Source organism: Prionailurus bengalensis, chromosome B1 (assembly GCF_016509475.1).
Source record: "Prionailurus bengalensis isolate Pbe53 chromosome B1, Fcat_Pben_1.1_paternal_pri, whole genome shotgun sequence".
Lineage (NCBI taxonomy): Eukaryota > Metazoa > Chordata > Mammalia > Carnivora > Felidae > Prionailurus > Prionailurus bengalensis.
In genome coordinates this window covers 79,794,421-79,812,538 of record NC_057344.1, presented here as the reverse complement: position 1 = coordinate 79,812,538, position 18,118 = coordinate 79,794,421, and the positions used below count along the sequence as shown (strand labels likewise).

Sequence of the window (18,118 nt, the reverse complement as noted above, 5' to 3'; positions counted from 1 at the left end):
ATCAGCAGCCCCTCTTTATGAGGATAGGTTTAGGGTTTTGCCCAGAGGAATTAAAAAAATATATATTTATTTTTATTTGTTTTGAGAGTGAGAGAGAATGCAAGCCAGGAAGGGGCAGAAAGAGAATCCCAAGCAGGCTCCACAGCTCAAACTCACGAACTGTGAGATCATAACCTGAGCTGAAATCAAGATTCGGATGCTTAAGGGAGCCACCCAGGCACCCCATGGCCTAGAAGATTGAGTGCCTGTCAATTTGTCTTGTTTTGCCAGGTCCTCACTGTTTGTTTACATCCCTTTTATTCTTGCCTCTTTCCCCTTCTATTTGCCTCTTTTATTCTCTTCTCTGAAGAATCCAGCCCCCCGCTGATTTTAGTAGGAACTGAAGCTTTCAATGCCTAAACGTTATTTGTAAAACATTTGGAACTCTCTGGAGGATGGACATTAAAGTAATAATGTTTACCTGTTTTTCTGAGGGTTAGCCCCACGCTGGAGGTGCTATTTTGTAACAAAAGAGCTCACTGAGTAGGAGGCTTATTTAACTTCTTCCTGAGGGTTAGGCTCCTACAACACGCTGTCCAAACAGATTCTTAATTACCTAGAGCTGAGTCTGAAAGTTTTAGAGAATCGCTTTGAAGTTTCTTTGTGGATAGCAACATCTTTAGTAAACCTATATATGTAAACATGTGTTGTGAGCTTGTAAAAAATGTACGCAGAGTTCCTGGTGTGTGCCTGGCACATAATAATTGCTTAATAAATCGTAAGTTGCCATTATAAAAAGTTACTGTAATGAACAATTGATTTCTTTTGGAAATACATTTCAGGAATTTAAAATATCTTAACTTTTTGGGAGACACATCCGAGTTCTGCCAGAGAACACAAAATACTTTTCCATGTGTGCTGACACAAATTCTCATTTGATCGTCACCCCCGCACCTCGTGAAACCTGGCATTTGTTTTCGTCGGTTATTTTTAGAACAATAAAGATCATCTCCACCTACCCAAGCAAATTTAATCTGCTGAATACAACAGAGACAACTTTTCAGTGGTTTAGCCACCCCTCTCCCTCCCTCCAAGTGGTTCAGTGTGGATACGCAGCAGGGTGTAATAGGAGCTCTCGGCCCCCAAACTCTTCCTGCTCTGTAAAACTTTCAATTAAAGCGGAGATTCAGCACGCATTTTTACTGCAGAGGGGGAACGGGAATAAGGAAAAGCGAGCCCTGCGTGCGAGAAACTTTCACAGCTCAGGGTCGCTCCCAGGATAAGTGAGATCAAGGAGTCCATCGTTTCCCCTAGCAGGCCAGACCTCTGCGTGCAGTCGCTGGCAGAGCGGGGATTATAGACTGCAACTAAGTCTCTCCTTCCTTGCCCAGGTCGAGTTCTCTGCATCCGGGAGCCCGCGGGAAGTCATCCCAAGTGGGGGAGCCGAAAAAAAGGGATGGGCACGCGTCCCGGGGGTGGAGGAGAAGCGCGGGACGAAATTCTAGATCGGAGGAGGCTCGGAAGGAAGAGGAGGGGCAACTGCGCGTGGGGAAGAGAAGGAAGAGGCTGCCGGGGAAAAAGGAAGAGAAGGGAAGGGAGGGAGGAAGAAGGAAGGCGGATAAAGAAGGGGCGAGCGGAGGCGGGCGCCCGGGGCGGGGCGGGGCGGCTGGCGCCTCGGGGAGGGTCTGCGGGGCGGGGCGGGGCTGCGGGCGCCCGGGCATCGGCGGGGGCTGCCGGGATTGGGGCGCCGCGGCTCTCGCTCGCTTCGGCCGCCAGGCTCCGCTCCGAGGGACACGTCCGCGCCGCGCTCGCCGCGCGCCTCTCCAGGACTTCCTGGCCGCTGCCCCGAAGCCCGACGCGGATCTCCGCAGGGCGCTGCGGACGGGTGGCGGACCGCAGCAGTCATGGGGCTGCAGCCCCTGGAGTTCAGCGACTGCTATCTCGACAGCCCGTGGTTCAGGGAGAGGATCCGCGCCCACGAAGCGGAGCTGGAGAGGACCAACAAGTTCATAAAGGAGCTCATCAAGGACGGGAAGAACCTCATCGCAGCGACCAAAAGTAAGCGGCGACCTGGGCGCGGGCGAGCTGCGGCGCGGCCGGCAGGAGCCTCTGCGGGAGCGCGAAGGGCAGTCGCGCGCCCTAACTCAGCCGGCGGTGGAGCCGGGAGGCCCCGGGCTCCCTCCTGCCCGGCTCCGCAGGCAGCCGGCGGCGAGTCCCCTTTCCCGCCCCTCGCCCTCGGCAGCGGCCAGAGCCGGGAGCCGTGCGTGGGAGCGCGCCGCCGGCAGCCCGGCACCCCTTGGTGCCTGCGTTCCCTGCCCGGCCCGCCCGAGGTCAGGTTGGATTGCACCCTAAAAGCTGCCCGGTCTTTCCTGAAACAGAAACATCAGTTTCACTCGCCTTGTCTCGTGACCTCTCCAGAGGACTTTCTGGGGATTCTTTGAAAACCTGGGCGTTGAATTTTTCAAAAGTCCCTGAAACGACACTCTTACCGTGGTATTTTCTGATCGTTTCGGACGTCTCGTCCCGAGTCCTTCCCTGTGCCAAACCAGAAAGTCCACCTGGCCTTGTGCTGCTTTCCGCACATTCTTGACCTCCTGCGCCGGCGAGGGTTCAAAGATTGCGGCTTGTAAGGGGGAGCAGACAGCCTACCCTTTGGCTGGAACCAGCAGTGCCTGCAAATAGGGAATTTCACCCTGGTCAGGCTTCATGCCAACCTCCCTGGTTCTTCTCTGTGTTTTTTTTTTTTTTTTTTTTTCTGAACTACGAAATGGCCACTGGAGAAATAGATCTCTGTAGGTATATCTATTATCTGAGGAGATTCTTTCTAGGAGGGAGAAAGGCTAAAATTCATGCTGAAACACCGAGTTGGTGATGCTGTTGGATATGGGGCGGCATTAGCTCCAGTGAGGAGCTGGGTGGCCTGACCACACCTGTAGCCCATAGCCCTTCTGAGGATGCTGCTGAGTGCCCTCTTAAGATAGGCAGGGGACAGGGCAGTATCCAGCTTCCACAAGTCTGTGTTGCTGGAGTCTTTATCTTTTCTCTAGTTTCTCAATTAGGTAATTCCCCGTTTTGGGAATTAGTCACTTGTACACTTGTTTGTAGATATCAACTCTGGGGAAAGATACCCTATATCACCCTCTTCCCTACCACCCCCCCCCCCCCCCCCGCCCAATTTTGCATTAAGAAGGATTAAAACCTACTGAACAAACTGTCTCAAGAACCCAGCACAGTGCCTGGAACAGTGAATATTCATTTAACGAATGAGTTGAACTAAGTTTTAATAGGAAGAATTTAGTGAGCCACCCCTGTAATTTTGGGAGCAGGTCAGTCAACTTCTCTGGATGATGTCCAGGGTTCCTTTTGGTTCTCTGACCTTGTTCGTGTTGCAAAATGAGGCTTGGGCATCACTTTGGGATATGTGGGCTTATTTGGATGATTTTTGTCCAGTGCCTTGGATTAGGTATGTGTGTTGGGTGGGAAGTAGGGAGAGTCTGTAAGTATGTAGGAAGGAGGGAGGAGAGGGCAGGGTGTACATGTATGTGTGAATGAACATGAGGGAGAGGACTCCTTTCTGTGGCTTGGGTCAGTGGCCAGGGGAGTGTACGTTCTTCTCTCTTACTGGCCTTAGCAGCTCCCTCTGGAGCTAGGAAGATGAGGGGGGAGGCTTTGGTATGGGGAGAGGCAGATGGCAAAGCCAGTTTGGCCACTGGTAGAAAGCTATTTATGTGACTGCATGTTCCCTCTTCTGCCAACAGGACACATGCCTGGTGTCCCAGCAGCAGCTGGTACATCTGGGGGGCCAGCTGTCAGCCTTCCTCCCCAGAATGTAGACTTTCTGTGAACTGGTGTCTTACTCCTTTTGATTCTTGTACTTTACCATAAGAAACATAATTTATAATCGTGATTAAGAGCCCCCAGAAAGTATATTTTTTTCCTCATTGTGTTTGATTAACTTAAATTCTTTTTTTTTTTTAATGTTTGTTTACTTTTGGGAGAGAGAGACACAGGGCAGGTAGGAGCAGGGGAGGGTCAGAGAGAGGGAGACACAGAATCCGACGAAGCAGGCTCCAGTCTCCAGGCTCCGACCTGTCAGCACAGAGCCCGATGTGGGGCTTGAAATCACGTACCACAAGATCATGACCTGAGCTGAAGTTGGCCACTTAACCAACTGAGCCACCCAGGTGCCCCTGATTAACTTAAATTCTTTCCCAGAAGACAGCAAAAAACCACAGCTTTAGCTCACTTGCTTTAGGCAAGTTAGGAAGACCCTGTGTTTGCCCAGCCCACTCCTTAAATTTTAATTCTAGTTCCCATCAAAGACTACAAGCACCAATAGGACTTAAGTCAGGGCACCTGAGTTTAATTCACCTTTACTGTGAGGGCCTGGCTACATGACAGCCGCTCAGGTCACTTAATTCTTTTGTGTTCAGTTTCTTTTGTCCTACTTCTTAGAGGCATTGGTAAGGTCCTGCAGTGTTTGGAAATTGCAGTGTAGGTCAGCTGTTTACCTAACCAGTTGAGCCTTTCTGTATCACATCTGAGAGCCAAGAAGTGAAGGGAGGACATGAGGTGGAGGGAGTTGCTGCAGAAAGAATAACAATCAACTAGGTCAGACTGATTAAATTTTCGGATGTTTTACACTTTGTTGTGCAAAAATAGCATTTGGTGCATTTTCAGAATTGTGAGTTTAAGTGATTTCTGTTTTTAATTGCCCTGTAAGATGTCTCTTGCACGCACTAGATACTTGTTGGATTTATGTAGTTCTGATGTCTTGATGTTTGAATATTCCATAAATATTTAAAGAAGTTGGAGGTGGCTCTGTGGGACTTGAAGGCTTACTGCTGGGTTCAGTGATGGCGGCAATCAGCAAATATTTAACATCTATGATTCATTAAATATTGGGATTGAGATTCAAAGAGGTAATAAGCCCAAGGCCCTTGTCCTTGAGTTTATCATCCTGTAGTTGAATTCAGTTCAATCTAGGGAATATGTTTGAACACCTGTAGCATTGTGCTAAATTCCATTTTGTTTAAGTTTGTTTTGAGTGAGAGAGGGTGCTCGTGTGTGAGTGGGGGGAGGGGAGTGGCAGGGAGAGGGAACAGAGAGAATCCCAAGTAGGCTCTGTGCTGTCAGTGACTCAGGGCTGGAGCTCACAAACTAAACCTTGAGATCATGACCTGAACCGAGATCAAGAGTCAGACGCTTAACTGACTGAGCCACCCAGGTGCCCCCACATTGTGCTAAATTCTTGAAAAAACAAAGGATACACAGACACACATATTAAAAGGTTAAAAATTCAGTGACAAGCAAGTATTCTAACTTTGCCAGAAACAAGAGTTTGTTGTAGGTCAGAATGAAGACATGTGACTTGGGAGTTTGGGAACTCATTGTTTTAAGTAAGGAATAAAACCTTGTAGAACTTGGTCAGATTGAAAACAGCTGAAAAGAAACTAGACCGCCACAGTGTTTGAGGGCCATGAGGAGACCAGCCTGGAATGGGATAAAGGGAGAGGTCAGTTTCAGATTATGGAGGGTCGTAAAAGTGAGGTCAGGAATGTGGACTTTATCCTGTGGAGAATCACTGAAGGGTGTTCAGCAAAAGGCTGACATAATGGGAAAGAGATGGTTTCGAGACAGAATTTGACATCTGTGTGCAGGGCGGATTTGGACACAGCAGTGGGGGTAGGCGGGAGCTCCAGAGAGAAGTCTGGGATCATTGACTTCTGTGGTACATTTGGAGATCATTCACCCAATTCAATGGAGTCTTTGTTTAAATGGATTTTTTAGTCCTTTTTCTTTTTCACGCCTCTCCTAGAATAACCAGTGTCCTCTCTTAATACAGTCTTTTCTCTTGTAAGCCTTTCACGTGATATCTGTATAGTTTAAGATGCTTATGATTCATACAAATGTATAGCATATTTGCCAGAAATAGAAATGAGCTATATATGCTTTTCTCACAAAGTTTACATTAGACAGTGTTGGGCGAACTTGTTCTGTTTTGGAGGAAAAATATGTATTTTTTAAACAAATAGTCCTTACGGTTATTAAGCACTTACATAGTTACATAAAATGCTGTTTAGTAAGGTTAGATTGTCTAGCTTTCTTGGTGTGTGTTAAGCTGTAGGGCCCCTCTGAGTGAACCTGCTCTTATCACAGACCTGGAGAAGGGTGCTGATGGCAGCCAGGACTAGAATTTCAGTCTTCCAAGTCTTGGTTTTAGTACTTTTTTTAGGCCTTGATATTTTATTTTTTTATTTTTATTAAAAAAAATTTTTTTTTAACCTTTATTTATTTTTGAGACAGAGACAGAGCATGAATGGGGGAGGGGCAGAGAGAGAGGGAGACAGAATCAGAAGCAGGCTTCAGGCTCTGAGCCATCAGCCCAGAGCCCGACACGGGGCTGAAACTCATGGACTGTGAGATCGTGACCTGAGCTGAAGTCGGGCGCTTAACCGACTGAGCCTCCCAGGCGTCCCTAGGCCTTGATATTTTAATATTTGCTTTAATATTTACTTGATTTTTTGTTTTGTTTACTTCAGGACATCAGAGTTTTCTTTCTTTCTTGACATTCATTTTGGAAAGAGCGTACGTGTGTGGGCGCCCCTGTGAGTGGGGGAGGGGCAGAGAGTGGGAGACACAGAATCTGCTGAGTTGTTAGCACAGAGCCCTACGTGGAGCTTGAACTCACAGACTGTGAGATCGTGACCAGAGCTGAAGTCGGATGCTTAACCAACTGAACCACCCAGGAGCCCCTTTTTTTACTTTCTTTACATTAATGTTTCAGACAGATAGTTCATGCAATAATTCCTTTCGAGGGAAATTTCCCAAGTTGCTATTGCATTGAAACATATAGAAATTTGGAAGACTTAAAAGAATTTCACATCGTAATCCTGAGCCTCAGTTTCCTTATTTGTAAAACGGGACTGTTGCAGAAAGCCCAGCCTGAGGATTGAGTAAAATGGTGTGAAAGTGTTTTGCAAACGTGCATTTAAGTGTTGGGTAGACTCTATTGTTTGCCTAGCCAACATTACTTTTCTCTCTTTGGCTTGAATTTTGTTCAGGTGTCTCTACCTTTTCCCAGGTGACTCAGGGAAGGATGATTAAGGGCACTGTGGATTAGTCTAACTCAGTGTTTTTCAATCCTAGCTGACCTTTAGAATCACCTGGGCAGTGATAAAAACATGCATTCAGGGTTAAGGGTCCCAGAACTCTTAACTCCGTTATGGTGAACCTATTTTCTGTGCTTGTAACCTGGTTTCAGAATGAGGATGTTTCTCAGTTCTGGTCATGGAGACGTGATAGGAAGTCTGCTTGAGACTGGGAAAAAGATTTCCTTTTGTGTGAGGAGACTCACCAAAAGGGTTCTTTACTCTTCTGTGGTATCTGGTTGTGTGGCCTGGAGCTGCTACCATCTTGGGAGGACTGAGTGGAGCCAAGGTAAAGAGCGTGGAGCAGACAGCTTACTGCATCTGGGTTTTTGATGTCACTGTGGGAGCCACAGACTATTTTATGCCTAAAGCCCAGGTCTGGATATATTGTTAAATGACCTAAGCCAGTTTGAATTGTGTTTTCTGCCACTTCACGTCCCAATATTGATGGAGAAATGTGATTCTAAATTTCATGCTGATCCTGGAATTGAGTGGAATTTAGAGAAGTATAGAAATAAAATGTTATTGAAAACGTTGATAAGTTACAAATATTATTTTTCCCTGAATGTAAAAGAAGATTCAGGTATTTTTTGCCTCAGAGAAATCACCACGGACCCCTGACAAATCAGGGCATCACCTGGGGTAAGTCTTAAACTCTCTCTTGGGGTTTTACTACAGTGGGCTGTTCTCCAGTATGCATGTAGACTTTCTATAAAAATACTGTCCGACTGGAGCTAGCCAGCCTTTAAAAGCTTCAAGTACCTTATTTGCTGCAGGTGGTCCTTGACTCCATTTAGAATAGTCTCTGTTTAGAGCTCTCCACTAGCCATCTGTGTTCATTTAGAATGTTTTATGGGTCAGTCATCCGGTGTGCTCAGTATCTTACTGACACGTTGCGTTTTCCCTGTCCTCCTATTTATCTGTTGGGGTTCCTTTGACCACATTTTTTTTTTTTGCTTATTTTTTTGGAGGGGACCAGGGAGCATTGTTGACTTTTGGAAGAGGAGAAAACAGGCATTTTGTGTTTTAATTTTTAAAATAGACGATGACACAGTGTAGCATAGAAGATTAAGAGTGCAAGTTGAGGGTACTGGTCTATCTGGGTCCATATCCTACCTCAACCACTCACTGATGGTGGAACCTAGTCAAGTTGTTTGGCTTATTTATTTTTTGAGAGCGCATGTGAGCTGGGGAGAGGGAGATGGAGAGAATCTTAAGTAGGCTCCACACCCAGTATGGAACCTGATGTAGGGCTCAATCCTACAACCATGGGATCATGACCTGATCCAAAACCAAGAGTCAGATGAGCTCAACTGACAGAGCCACCCAGGTGCCCCTAGCTTTTCTCTATCTGTGTTGTCACCCATAAAATGTAGATTATAATGCTGTCCCCCGTATAGGCATGCTAGTTGGATTAAATAAGTTAATACATGTAAAGCATTAAGAATAAGCATTCAGATGTGAAATGTTAACACGTATGATGTCATTCTTTAAGTTGTAAGCACATGTTTTAATATTCGGGCCTTTTCTTGCCTGAGAAACCTCTGTTCTGGCCCAGTGACTACTGGGTAACCTTTCAGTGCTTATTACCCCTAAGAGTATATTCATTCATGTCCTCATTACCAGTGACCAAGAAGATAGACAGATTTGACAAACTCTGGGAAGGCTTCTAAAGTTTGAATGTAGTGCAGGATATTGAAGTCTTGCAAGTAAGTTGATGAATCGAAGCTAAATGGTATCTTGGGAAAACATTCTCCAGAATTTATTTCTAGTTCACAAACATTTGAAGGTGAAGTAGAAGGTGTCAGTAAGGCTGCAGTAAATCTAGCAAGCCACCTGCAGCTGGGACTCCAGCAGTCAGCAGGAGGCCTCTGTCCAGAGGACTGATGGGGGGGGTGGGGGTTGAAGGTGACAGAAAGAGTTGTGTTCAGGTACTGAGATGATAACATCTCATGGAGCCTTCAGATACTTAAAAATTACATGGGGCGCCTGGGTGGCGCAGTCGGTTAAGCGTCCGACTTCAGCTCAGGTCACGATCTCGCGGTCCGTGAGTTCGAGCCCCGCGTCGGGCTCTGGGCTGATGGCTCAGAGCCTGGAGCCTGCTTCCGATTCTGTGTCTCCCTCTCTCTCTGCCCCGCCCCTGTTCATGCTCTGTCTCTCTCTGTCTCAAAAATAAATAAAAAAAAAACGTTAAGAAAAAAAAATTAAAAAAAAAATTACAGTAATATTTTTAAAGGACATTAATGTTAGTGTTTAACCTGAAGGAAACCTTGACAACTAATGGACAGTGCTTGTATTTGCTAAGGGAAATTCACAATGAGAAATTCCAGATGAGAAAAGGCAGCCAGAGACATCTCTAAGAGGGATGTACTTAAGAGTACATCCTGTCATCTATGAAAGAATCCTCAAATCCCCAAAGAAGCTGTTTTGAGTCTGTGACTCTAATAGCTCTTGACTACCTTACGGTTTTGTTTGTTTTTTGGGTCATAAGAGAGGCAAGAATTATGAAGGATATAAAAATGGTGGGTAGTCTGCAAAGTTACCATAAATCGTACTCTAAGTGATTGCTGACTGTATGTCGCAGTGAATAGGAACAGTGTGAAAGCTTGTTCAAATCACATAATTTGTCAGTGGAGGAGCTGGAATGTGAACCCACTTTTGTCTGACTCTAAAACCCTTAACCACAATCATTAACTGTCTCCATAATGGGGTGTAACTGCGGTCTTGTGTTAGGGGAAGTGATTATGATAAATCTTGGTTATCTGGAATGTGTGTAAACTTCATGATCTAGTTGGGAGACAGTTCTTATTAGCTCAGTACAAGGACCATGACTGAAAGAAAATTTAAGGCCCTGTAGGATGATTATTGTAAATAAAACTGGTTGCTCGTTTGTATAGGAAGTATAGACATTCAGAGATTTGTTGATTTAGGATCAGTTAGCTTCAGATATCTACTTAAAAGAGTATCATTTCCTTCCCCTCAGTCTCTGTCTCTTAATCTCTACTGTGCTCCTCCCCCCCTCCCCCCCAAGTTCCTTCTTCCTTTGTGTCCCATTCCTTCCTTCCACCCTTTGGTAGAGTACATTTTCATTTTGTTCTCATATTTTGGCATTAGTATTTTTTGCTTTGCCAAAATTATGAAATAATTTAGAAATATAAAAAGATACAGAGAATCTCATAATAACTACAAGTGTGATATTGCATTTTTCCACTACTTGTTTCATTAAGATGCAAGTTTTTGTAAATGTATATGCAGAAGCATATAGGAATAGCTGTGTCCTTAACTCATTGAAAGCACACTGTATAAATCGTCTTTCAAGTAACATGTTCTCTCATTAAGATATAAATGGTTGTAAATGTTAGGGGAGAAGCATATGGGAATAGCTCTGTTCTTAGCTCATTAAAACTATATACCATAGAGGGGCACCTGGGTGGCACAGTGGGTTAAGCGTCCTTTGATTTTGGCTCAGGTCATGATCTTATGGTTTGTGAGTTCGAGCCCCACGTTGGTCTCTGTTTTGACTGTGTGGAGCCTGTTTAGGATTCTCTCTTTCCCTCTCTCTGCCCCTCCCCTGCTTGTGTTCTTGAGTTCTCTGTCTCTCTCTCTCTGGCCCCCTCAAAATAAATAAATGTAAACTATGCTACACACATATATATTTATATATATTTGCATAAAAGTATATGAACAATGTATATGTAAAGAGCATATATATGTGTGTGTATATATATACGTATATATATATAAAATCTCATAATAAACATTTCTGTATTAGTAGCCTCGCAGGTTGGGAAAAAATTGTTCCTGTCTGCCTCTCCCCAGTAGCAACCTATCCCTTCTCCCCAAGAGGTAGCAACTGTCTCAAACCAGCATTTATTATTCCCAGACACTTTAATATATCTGTACAAATTCCTAAATAATAGCATGTTTTTAGACTTTATATAAGGGTTTTCAAACTATATGTGCAACTCCCCCTCCCCTATCATATTAGTGAGATTTATCCATGTGGATACATGTAGTGGCTCTATTTCATTTAGTTCAACCTCTTTTTCCTACAAGTGGCATTTAAAAAGACTTTGTTAATTGATGTTTTATAGATATTCTGTAAAAACATAAGATGTTCTGTGATGTATCATATATTCATCATTTTTTGATTGCTACACAACTTATTAGTGAATTTATGTAGTATGAAATGATAAAGTATTATAATTAATTTTAAAAACTTTAAACCAGTAGCTTTGACAACAATCTGTAAATAATGTTCCCATGAGAAGCACCTGGGTGGCTCAGTTAGTTAAACATCTGACTCTTGATTTCGGCTCAGATCATGATCTCACAGTTCATGAGTTCAAGCCCCACGTCAGGCTCTGCACTGTCAGTGAAGAGCCTTGTTTGGGATTCTCTCCCTGTCTCCCCTCTTCCCACTTGCATACATATGCTCTCTCTCTCTCAAAATAAATAAATAAAAATTAAAGTAACGTACCCATGAATTTTGCAGTCCCTTAGTGAAAATTTTTTTGATAAATTATCAGCTTAGTGTGGATGATCACAGCAAACCAGTTTAAGTGTCAGTTGTGGTCTGAATCAAAAACAAACAAAAATTAAAGTCTTTTCATTAAGTTAGACTTCTTGTATTGGTATCAGAAGAAAAAAATGATGTTAATATTCATAAACACAATGTGCATTAAGACATCTGGTACCTTTCAGTCTAGTTAGGTCAGATGAACATGATTTTTAGGCAGGGATTGGTTGGTATTTTGTGACAGGACACAAAGCAAGCAGCAACCACAGCCTGCTGTATTTGATTATCCTCATATAGGAACGTGATTTGTAGACTTGCCAAGGGGATGCTTTTGTAATGAGGAAGGCTTGACATCCTTCTCTTTACACACACACACACACACACACACACACACACACACACAGAAAAATCTCTGATGCTTTACATGTAGGTTTCAAGCTTCACGGGTATCACACCCGTGTTGTTGCCCTGGAAGCCTGCCTCCCTGGTTGAACTAGAATTTCCTCCTTGTGTTTCCTGAGGAAGATGTTAATCCTGTGCTACTTAATATTTCAACGGTGAGTGTGATTTCTCCTTCCTTGTTGACGTGTTCACCCATGGGCACTGTCTGCCCTTGGGTGTCAAGGTATGCATTCCATCATCATCTGGTAGCGAGTCATGGTGAGGTGTGTGGCTGGAGGAAACCAATTTGGCCAGAGTAATGTCACTTCAGGTCTGAACACAGGAAGGATATTTAGTACTCTTTAAGAAGGTGAGTGTTTTTATCTCTGACTATAAAGTTGGCTCCACCACTTATCACCAGTGTAGACTGCTAGACTTTGGGCAAATCACTTAGACCCTCAGTGCCTGACTTTCTGTTTCATTGTTAGTAAAATGGAGATCGTAAGAACTCTGCCTACTGGGTGGTATGATTTAATCCTAATGTTACATTTTAAAGGATCTCAGAACTGTGCCTGGCCTATGGTAGGTGCTATTATCATCCCCATCATCAAAAGAGCGCCATTCTGACTTCCTTTGGTTGAACTTGGACACAGTTGTGGCTTACCCAGTACAAATAGTAGAAATGGTCTGTGAACATGTGTTTTTTCCTCTGTCAGGTTAACAATATTTTGAAGTATAGTGCTGAATATAGGCCTCTCATTTATTAAAGAGAAGAAACCATCTGTAATAATGTGTTGAAATCCAGCATATTACTGAAGCTCTTTGCTTGAAAGTGTTGGGGACAAAGCCAAAGAAGTACAAGGGAGTGGAGTGTCATTGACCTGTCATTACTTTTATTTCAGAATCTGGCAGATGGTACTTCTGTCACTGTGACAGATAGTTTTGTTTTTCTTTGTGAAGTGCAGGTCAAAGGAAGCATAGCAAAAATATTAAAGAGCATGGTCTTTGGTGTCAGATTTACTGTGTAACCTTGGGCAATTTGTTTAACTCCTCTGTGCCTTGATTTCCTCTTGTGTAAAATGTGGGTAGTGGTTTTTCTCCCTAAATGTGTCTAGAAGTAGTTAATTATTTCTAAAGTACTTTGAAAACTGATTCATAGTGACCCCTGTATGTGTTTGCTAAGCATAGGAAAAAAAATTAAAAATCTTTTCACAGTTATCACTATAATAACTTCATTCATGACAGCAGGGACAAAGTTATCACTATAATAACTTCATTCATGACAGCAGGCCAAAGTGTCATCCCAAGTCGTTAAACTCCACCTATTGTGGGCAAGTTGCTAGAGGCTTAACAGTGAACAGAGATCTTGTGTATCCACGCAGAAGTCAGAGTTCCGGTGGGGCAGATGGAGGATTAATTAAGCATTGTCATTCATATTGTTGAGTAAGATTGGGATGCTATGGCCATAGTTAAGAGGACTATCTAGGGAGTCAAAGACTTCAAGAAAGTAGTAACTTCTAAGCTGAGGCCACAAGGAAAGCTAGGAGCTTTCCATGCTGAGGGTAGGGAAGAAGGATTCTCCAAGCACAGTTAAATGCATGCCAGAGGCCTGGAGGCTGGAGAGATCTTGTGCTATAGGACTGGAGGGACAGCTCTGGTAGCCAGGGAGAGAGGCCACAGCTCCTGCCCAGTGAGAGCAATGGGGCTGCAGAGCCAACAGGGGCAGGAGTGAGAAGGGCCAGGTGAAGGAGGGTAAGGACTTCAGGCTTCATTTGTAACACAGTAGGGAGTGATGGAAACGTTTTGAGCAGAGGACTTTGGCATCATAGGAATTGCATTTTAGAACAGTTTCTCAGGCAGAGGTTTTGAGAATGCCTTTGAGGAGAGGGAAACTGGAGGTTGGGAGGTCACTCACCTAGGCCAGAGACTCTGGTAGCAGATGAGGCTGATTCTTTAGGAGGGGTCAGGATACAGAGGCTGCAAGTTTTGGTGGGTGATTGGATGTGGGGGTTGAGGAAGGAGGCACCCAGGAGGATTCCTCAGTTCCTGCCCTGGGCAGTTGAGTGCTATTCACTGAGGTAGTCCAGCTAGAGGAACAGGTTTTATGGAGAGAGGATACATTTTTTGGATTGGATATGTTGAAGCTGAGGTGCTTCTCAGCTATCCAGTGGACACATTCAGTACTTTGCTTCCTTTTTTGAGTATGTATTTCAAGAACAAGGAATAAAGCTAGAGGTAAAGATTCTGGAGACACAGCATATAGGTAGGAAATGACACCATGCAACTGGATAGCAAACCTGCTGGGAGAGAGATGTAGATGCAGAAGGCAGCGTGGCTGGGCAAATCCTGGGGAACACAACTGTTAAAGGGTGGGTAGAAGAGCTTGAGGGGGAGATTTGAGAGCAGTAACGATTGTGGGGGGAAGAAGTGGAGAAGGTGGAAAATTTGGCTAGGGTCGCACAAGTCACAGACAAAGTAGGAGAGAGGAGACAAGGTCGCCTTACAAAGAGGACCAGTTCTAGCAATACAGGTGACATTGCATTAAGCCAGTTCATTGGTCAAACAAAACAAGAGACTCTCAACTATAGAGAACTAACTGATAGTTACCAGAGAGGAGGTGAGTGTGTGTGTGTGGGGTGGGGGGTGGGGGGGGGCTGGGTGGGTGGGGGTGGGTGAAGCAGGTGAAGGGGATTAAGAGTACACTTGTCTTGGAGCGCCTGGGTGGCTCAGTTGGTTGTTTCTGACTTGATCTTTTGGTTAGTGACATTGATCCCTGCATCGGGCTCTGTGCTGGCAGCATGGACTCTCTCTCTCCCTCTCCCCTGTGCGTGGACGCTCGCTCGCTCTCTCTCTCTCTCTCTCTCTCTCTCTCTCAAAATAAGAGCATTAAAAAAAAAAAGTACATTTGTACTAAAGAGCACTGAGTAATCTGTAGAAGTGTTGAATCACTATATTGTACACCTGAAGCTAATATAACACTGCATGTTAGTTTTACTGGGGAAAAAAAAAAGGATGGTGACATTGGTAATAACTGGGAGATTAGCTTATGGCACAGCAGGAATGGGAGCCTGACTGCAGAGGGTATGAGGAAAATAAAGGAGCCTCCCAAAGTATTGGTTAATGAGTGAGATTTGGACATTGCTAATGAAGGTATCCAATGGAGAGGAGGGGATTGAATATTCTGGGAATATTTCAGAGTACCAAGTATTTCTGAATGTAGAAGATGGAATTCCGATTCCAGGTGAAGGGGGGGACACGCCCTTCATCTACTTCACTCCTAGAAGGGGTGGAGAAGATGGGTGCACACTCAGGCACATTTGGAGATTTGTGTCAGGACATTGAGGATGTTATTACCAGTAGATTTATTTTCTCTGTGAGGTGGATGGCAAGATAGTTTTCCATAGTTAATTGTGTTTTAATTTCTTCCCCACCACATTCTTTGGTTAATAAATAATACATGACTTGTAAGACTTTTGTTTCACAGTCTGTTTGAAATGGGGGGAGTGGATGGAATCTGGATGTTAAACTGAGAATAGGTAATTGGAGGTGGGGAGAAAAGGTGGGAATAAGATGTCTGGACAAACAATCACTAGGACATTAAGAAAGTGCCTCTATTCCAGACTTTATTGTGTTGGCACTAAAGTCGAATACTTTATTCAAACAGTCTTCAATCTTTTTTTTTTTTAAGAAGTAAATGAAAACACTTTTTTTTTTTTAAGAAGTAAATGAAAACACTGCTGATTTTTCTGTTTTTATCTCCATGGAATCATGATGGTTCCCATTGGATGTTTACAGAGAAGAAAATGCCTCAGGCAACATCTGAGAAGGGACTTTAGGCCTTTAGATTTCTACCCCTTTGTCCAAGAGAAGAGGAGGAAAAGAGCCTGTGAGAATTTAGAATGTATTAAACTATCAGCGAGCTCAAAAGATCTCTCCTTCCTCTTTCCTGGCTAACTACTTAGGTTCTAACAAGTTTAAGAAACGATCTCGGGAAGAAAGAAATGCTTACGATGACTGTAATTCTTCAGATGCAGGGGTGTGCAGATGGCACCCCTCTTCCCTTTAGCCCTGGCTGCACTGGCTGGAAACCACCCCCTGCCCCCCCTACCTGCCTGGAGATGAAGGGCAGAGGCTTTCAGGCTCTTCAAAGGGAGAGACTAGGAGTTCAGTGGAGAAGTTCCCCACTTGTATCCCTAGAGCTAGAGTTGGTGTCCTCTTTTTGTGGAAAGCACAAGATAGGGTTCAGAATTAATCTGTGCCCTTTTCCTTTCTTGACAGTTCGAATTTTTGACCTAAAACGTGCGTTACATCCTCATTCACTTCCTTCAGTTGCAACTGAGAGAAACCCAATTAAAATTAGTTGAAGCAAAAGGATTTCTTGGCTCCTATGAGCGAAGTCTGAGGAGGGGGGCTTGCTTAGGTACACCTGAATCCGGGGGTTCCCACAGTGACATCATGTCTCTCTTTGCATCTCTAGCATTTCCTTCAGTTGGCTCCACCCTGAGATTGGCACTCTTGCACGGTGATGAGAGCTTAAGGCTTGCGTCTTTTTTTTTTTTAATTAAAAAATTTTTTTAAAAATATTTATTTCTGAGAGAGCACAAGTGGAGGAGGGGCAGAGAGACAGAGAATCCAAAGCTTGCTGTCAGCACAGAGCCTGACCCAGGGCTCGGGCTCCTGGACTGCGAGATCATGACCTGAGCTGAAGTCAGACGCTTAACCGACTGAGCCACCCAGGCGCCCCGAGTCTTGCATCTTTCTTATTGCCTGGTAATTGCAGAGAACAGTGACTCCTTTTCCTGAGAGGAGTTGTTCTCAAAGGGATGAATCTACCCCCTTGGAGATATTTTTGGTTGTCATAACTGGGAAGTGCTACCGGCATCTAGTGAGGAGAGGGCAGTGATGCCTTGCTGCTTTACGTCCTGCAAGCACAGGACAGCCTGCTACAACAAGAAATGATCCAGCTTAAAGTTACTTGTGCTGAGGCTGAGAAACAATGCCTTAGAGGTAGAGAGACCATATATAGTCCCTATCAAGATGCTTTTAAGAGTAGGGGACGCCTGGGTGGCTCAGTCAGTTGAGCATCTGAATTTGGCTCAGATATTGATCTCAGGGTTCATGGGTTCGAGCCCCGCATTGGGCTCTGTGCTGATAGCTCAGAGCCTAGGGCTTGCTTCTGTGTCTCCCTCTTTCTCTGCCCCTCCCCCACTCATGCTCTGTCTCTCAAAAATAAATGTAAAAAAAATTTAAAGATGCTTTTAAGAGTGAAATTATGCCGGACAATAGGGATAAACTGGGATTGTCCCGGGTAAACCTGGACATGTGGTTGTCCACCCTAAAGGCCCTGTCGGTCCCGGCCCAGTCTCTGAGCATGGCAGATGGTATACTTTGGCCAACTGAATGATGTGCCTGCCACCAGGTTGAAGAAGCAGGCATCCAGTGATTATCTTCGTGACCAGGATGCTAAGACTCACAGCAAAGGGATATGTAGAACATAGGAAGAAAAGCAGACATCTAATAAGTAAGAGAACTCACATATTTGAAAGTGACTTTTAGACCTGTTTTGATCTGGACCTAGAGGCTTTATGTGACAAATGAGGACAGTATGACTTACTAGTCAGGTAAGTTTGCCGTGTCTTTTTTCCCATTGCTTGGTTGATTCCTTTTTTTTTTTTTTTTTTAAGTTTATTTTTGATTTAGAGCACAAGTTGGGGAGGGGCAGAGAGAGAGAGGGAGGCAGGGAGGGAGACAGGGAGAGAGAGAATCCTAAGTAGGCTCCACTGTCAGAGCCTGATGTAGGGCTCGAACTCATAAATGGGGAGGGAGATCATCACCTGGGGAGATCATCACCTGAGCAAAGTTGGACGCTTAGCTGACTGAGCCACCCAGGTGCCCCTTGGTTAATTCCCTTTAACAAAAAAAGAGAAGGTTAGGAGAGATGAGAGGGTGGAAATGAAGGCTGGGGTCTGTGTGACTTGCCTGGGTACAAGGTTAAGGTTGTTGATACAATGTGGTAGTTGGGGTCTGTGCCTTCCAGCGTTTAACGTCAAAGTATGGAGCGACTGACACTTTTTTTTTTGGTCATTGT

The 18,118-nt window shown here is 44.4% G+C and overlaps 1 protein-coding gene across 2 annotated transcripts in view; it reads left to right on the top strand.

Moving 5' to 3' along the window:
* The first annotated feature begins 1,679 nt into the window (after window positions 1-1,679).
* ARHGAP10 (Rho GTPase activating protein 10) overlaps window positions 1,680-18,118 on the top strand; it is a 326,505-nt gene continuing 310,066 nt past the window's right edge. Inside the window, exon 1 of one of the 2 annotated variants that reach the window (XM_043567800.1) lies at window positions 1,680-2,037. In XM_043567800.1, coding sequence (XP_043423735.1) covers window positions 1,884-2,037 — 154 coding nt within the window. In that variant the 5' untranslated portion in view covers window positions 1,680-1,883. The remainder of the gene's footprint in view (window positions 2,038-18,118) is intronic. The other variant, XM_043567809.1, reaches the window with a different exon arrangement.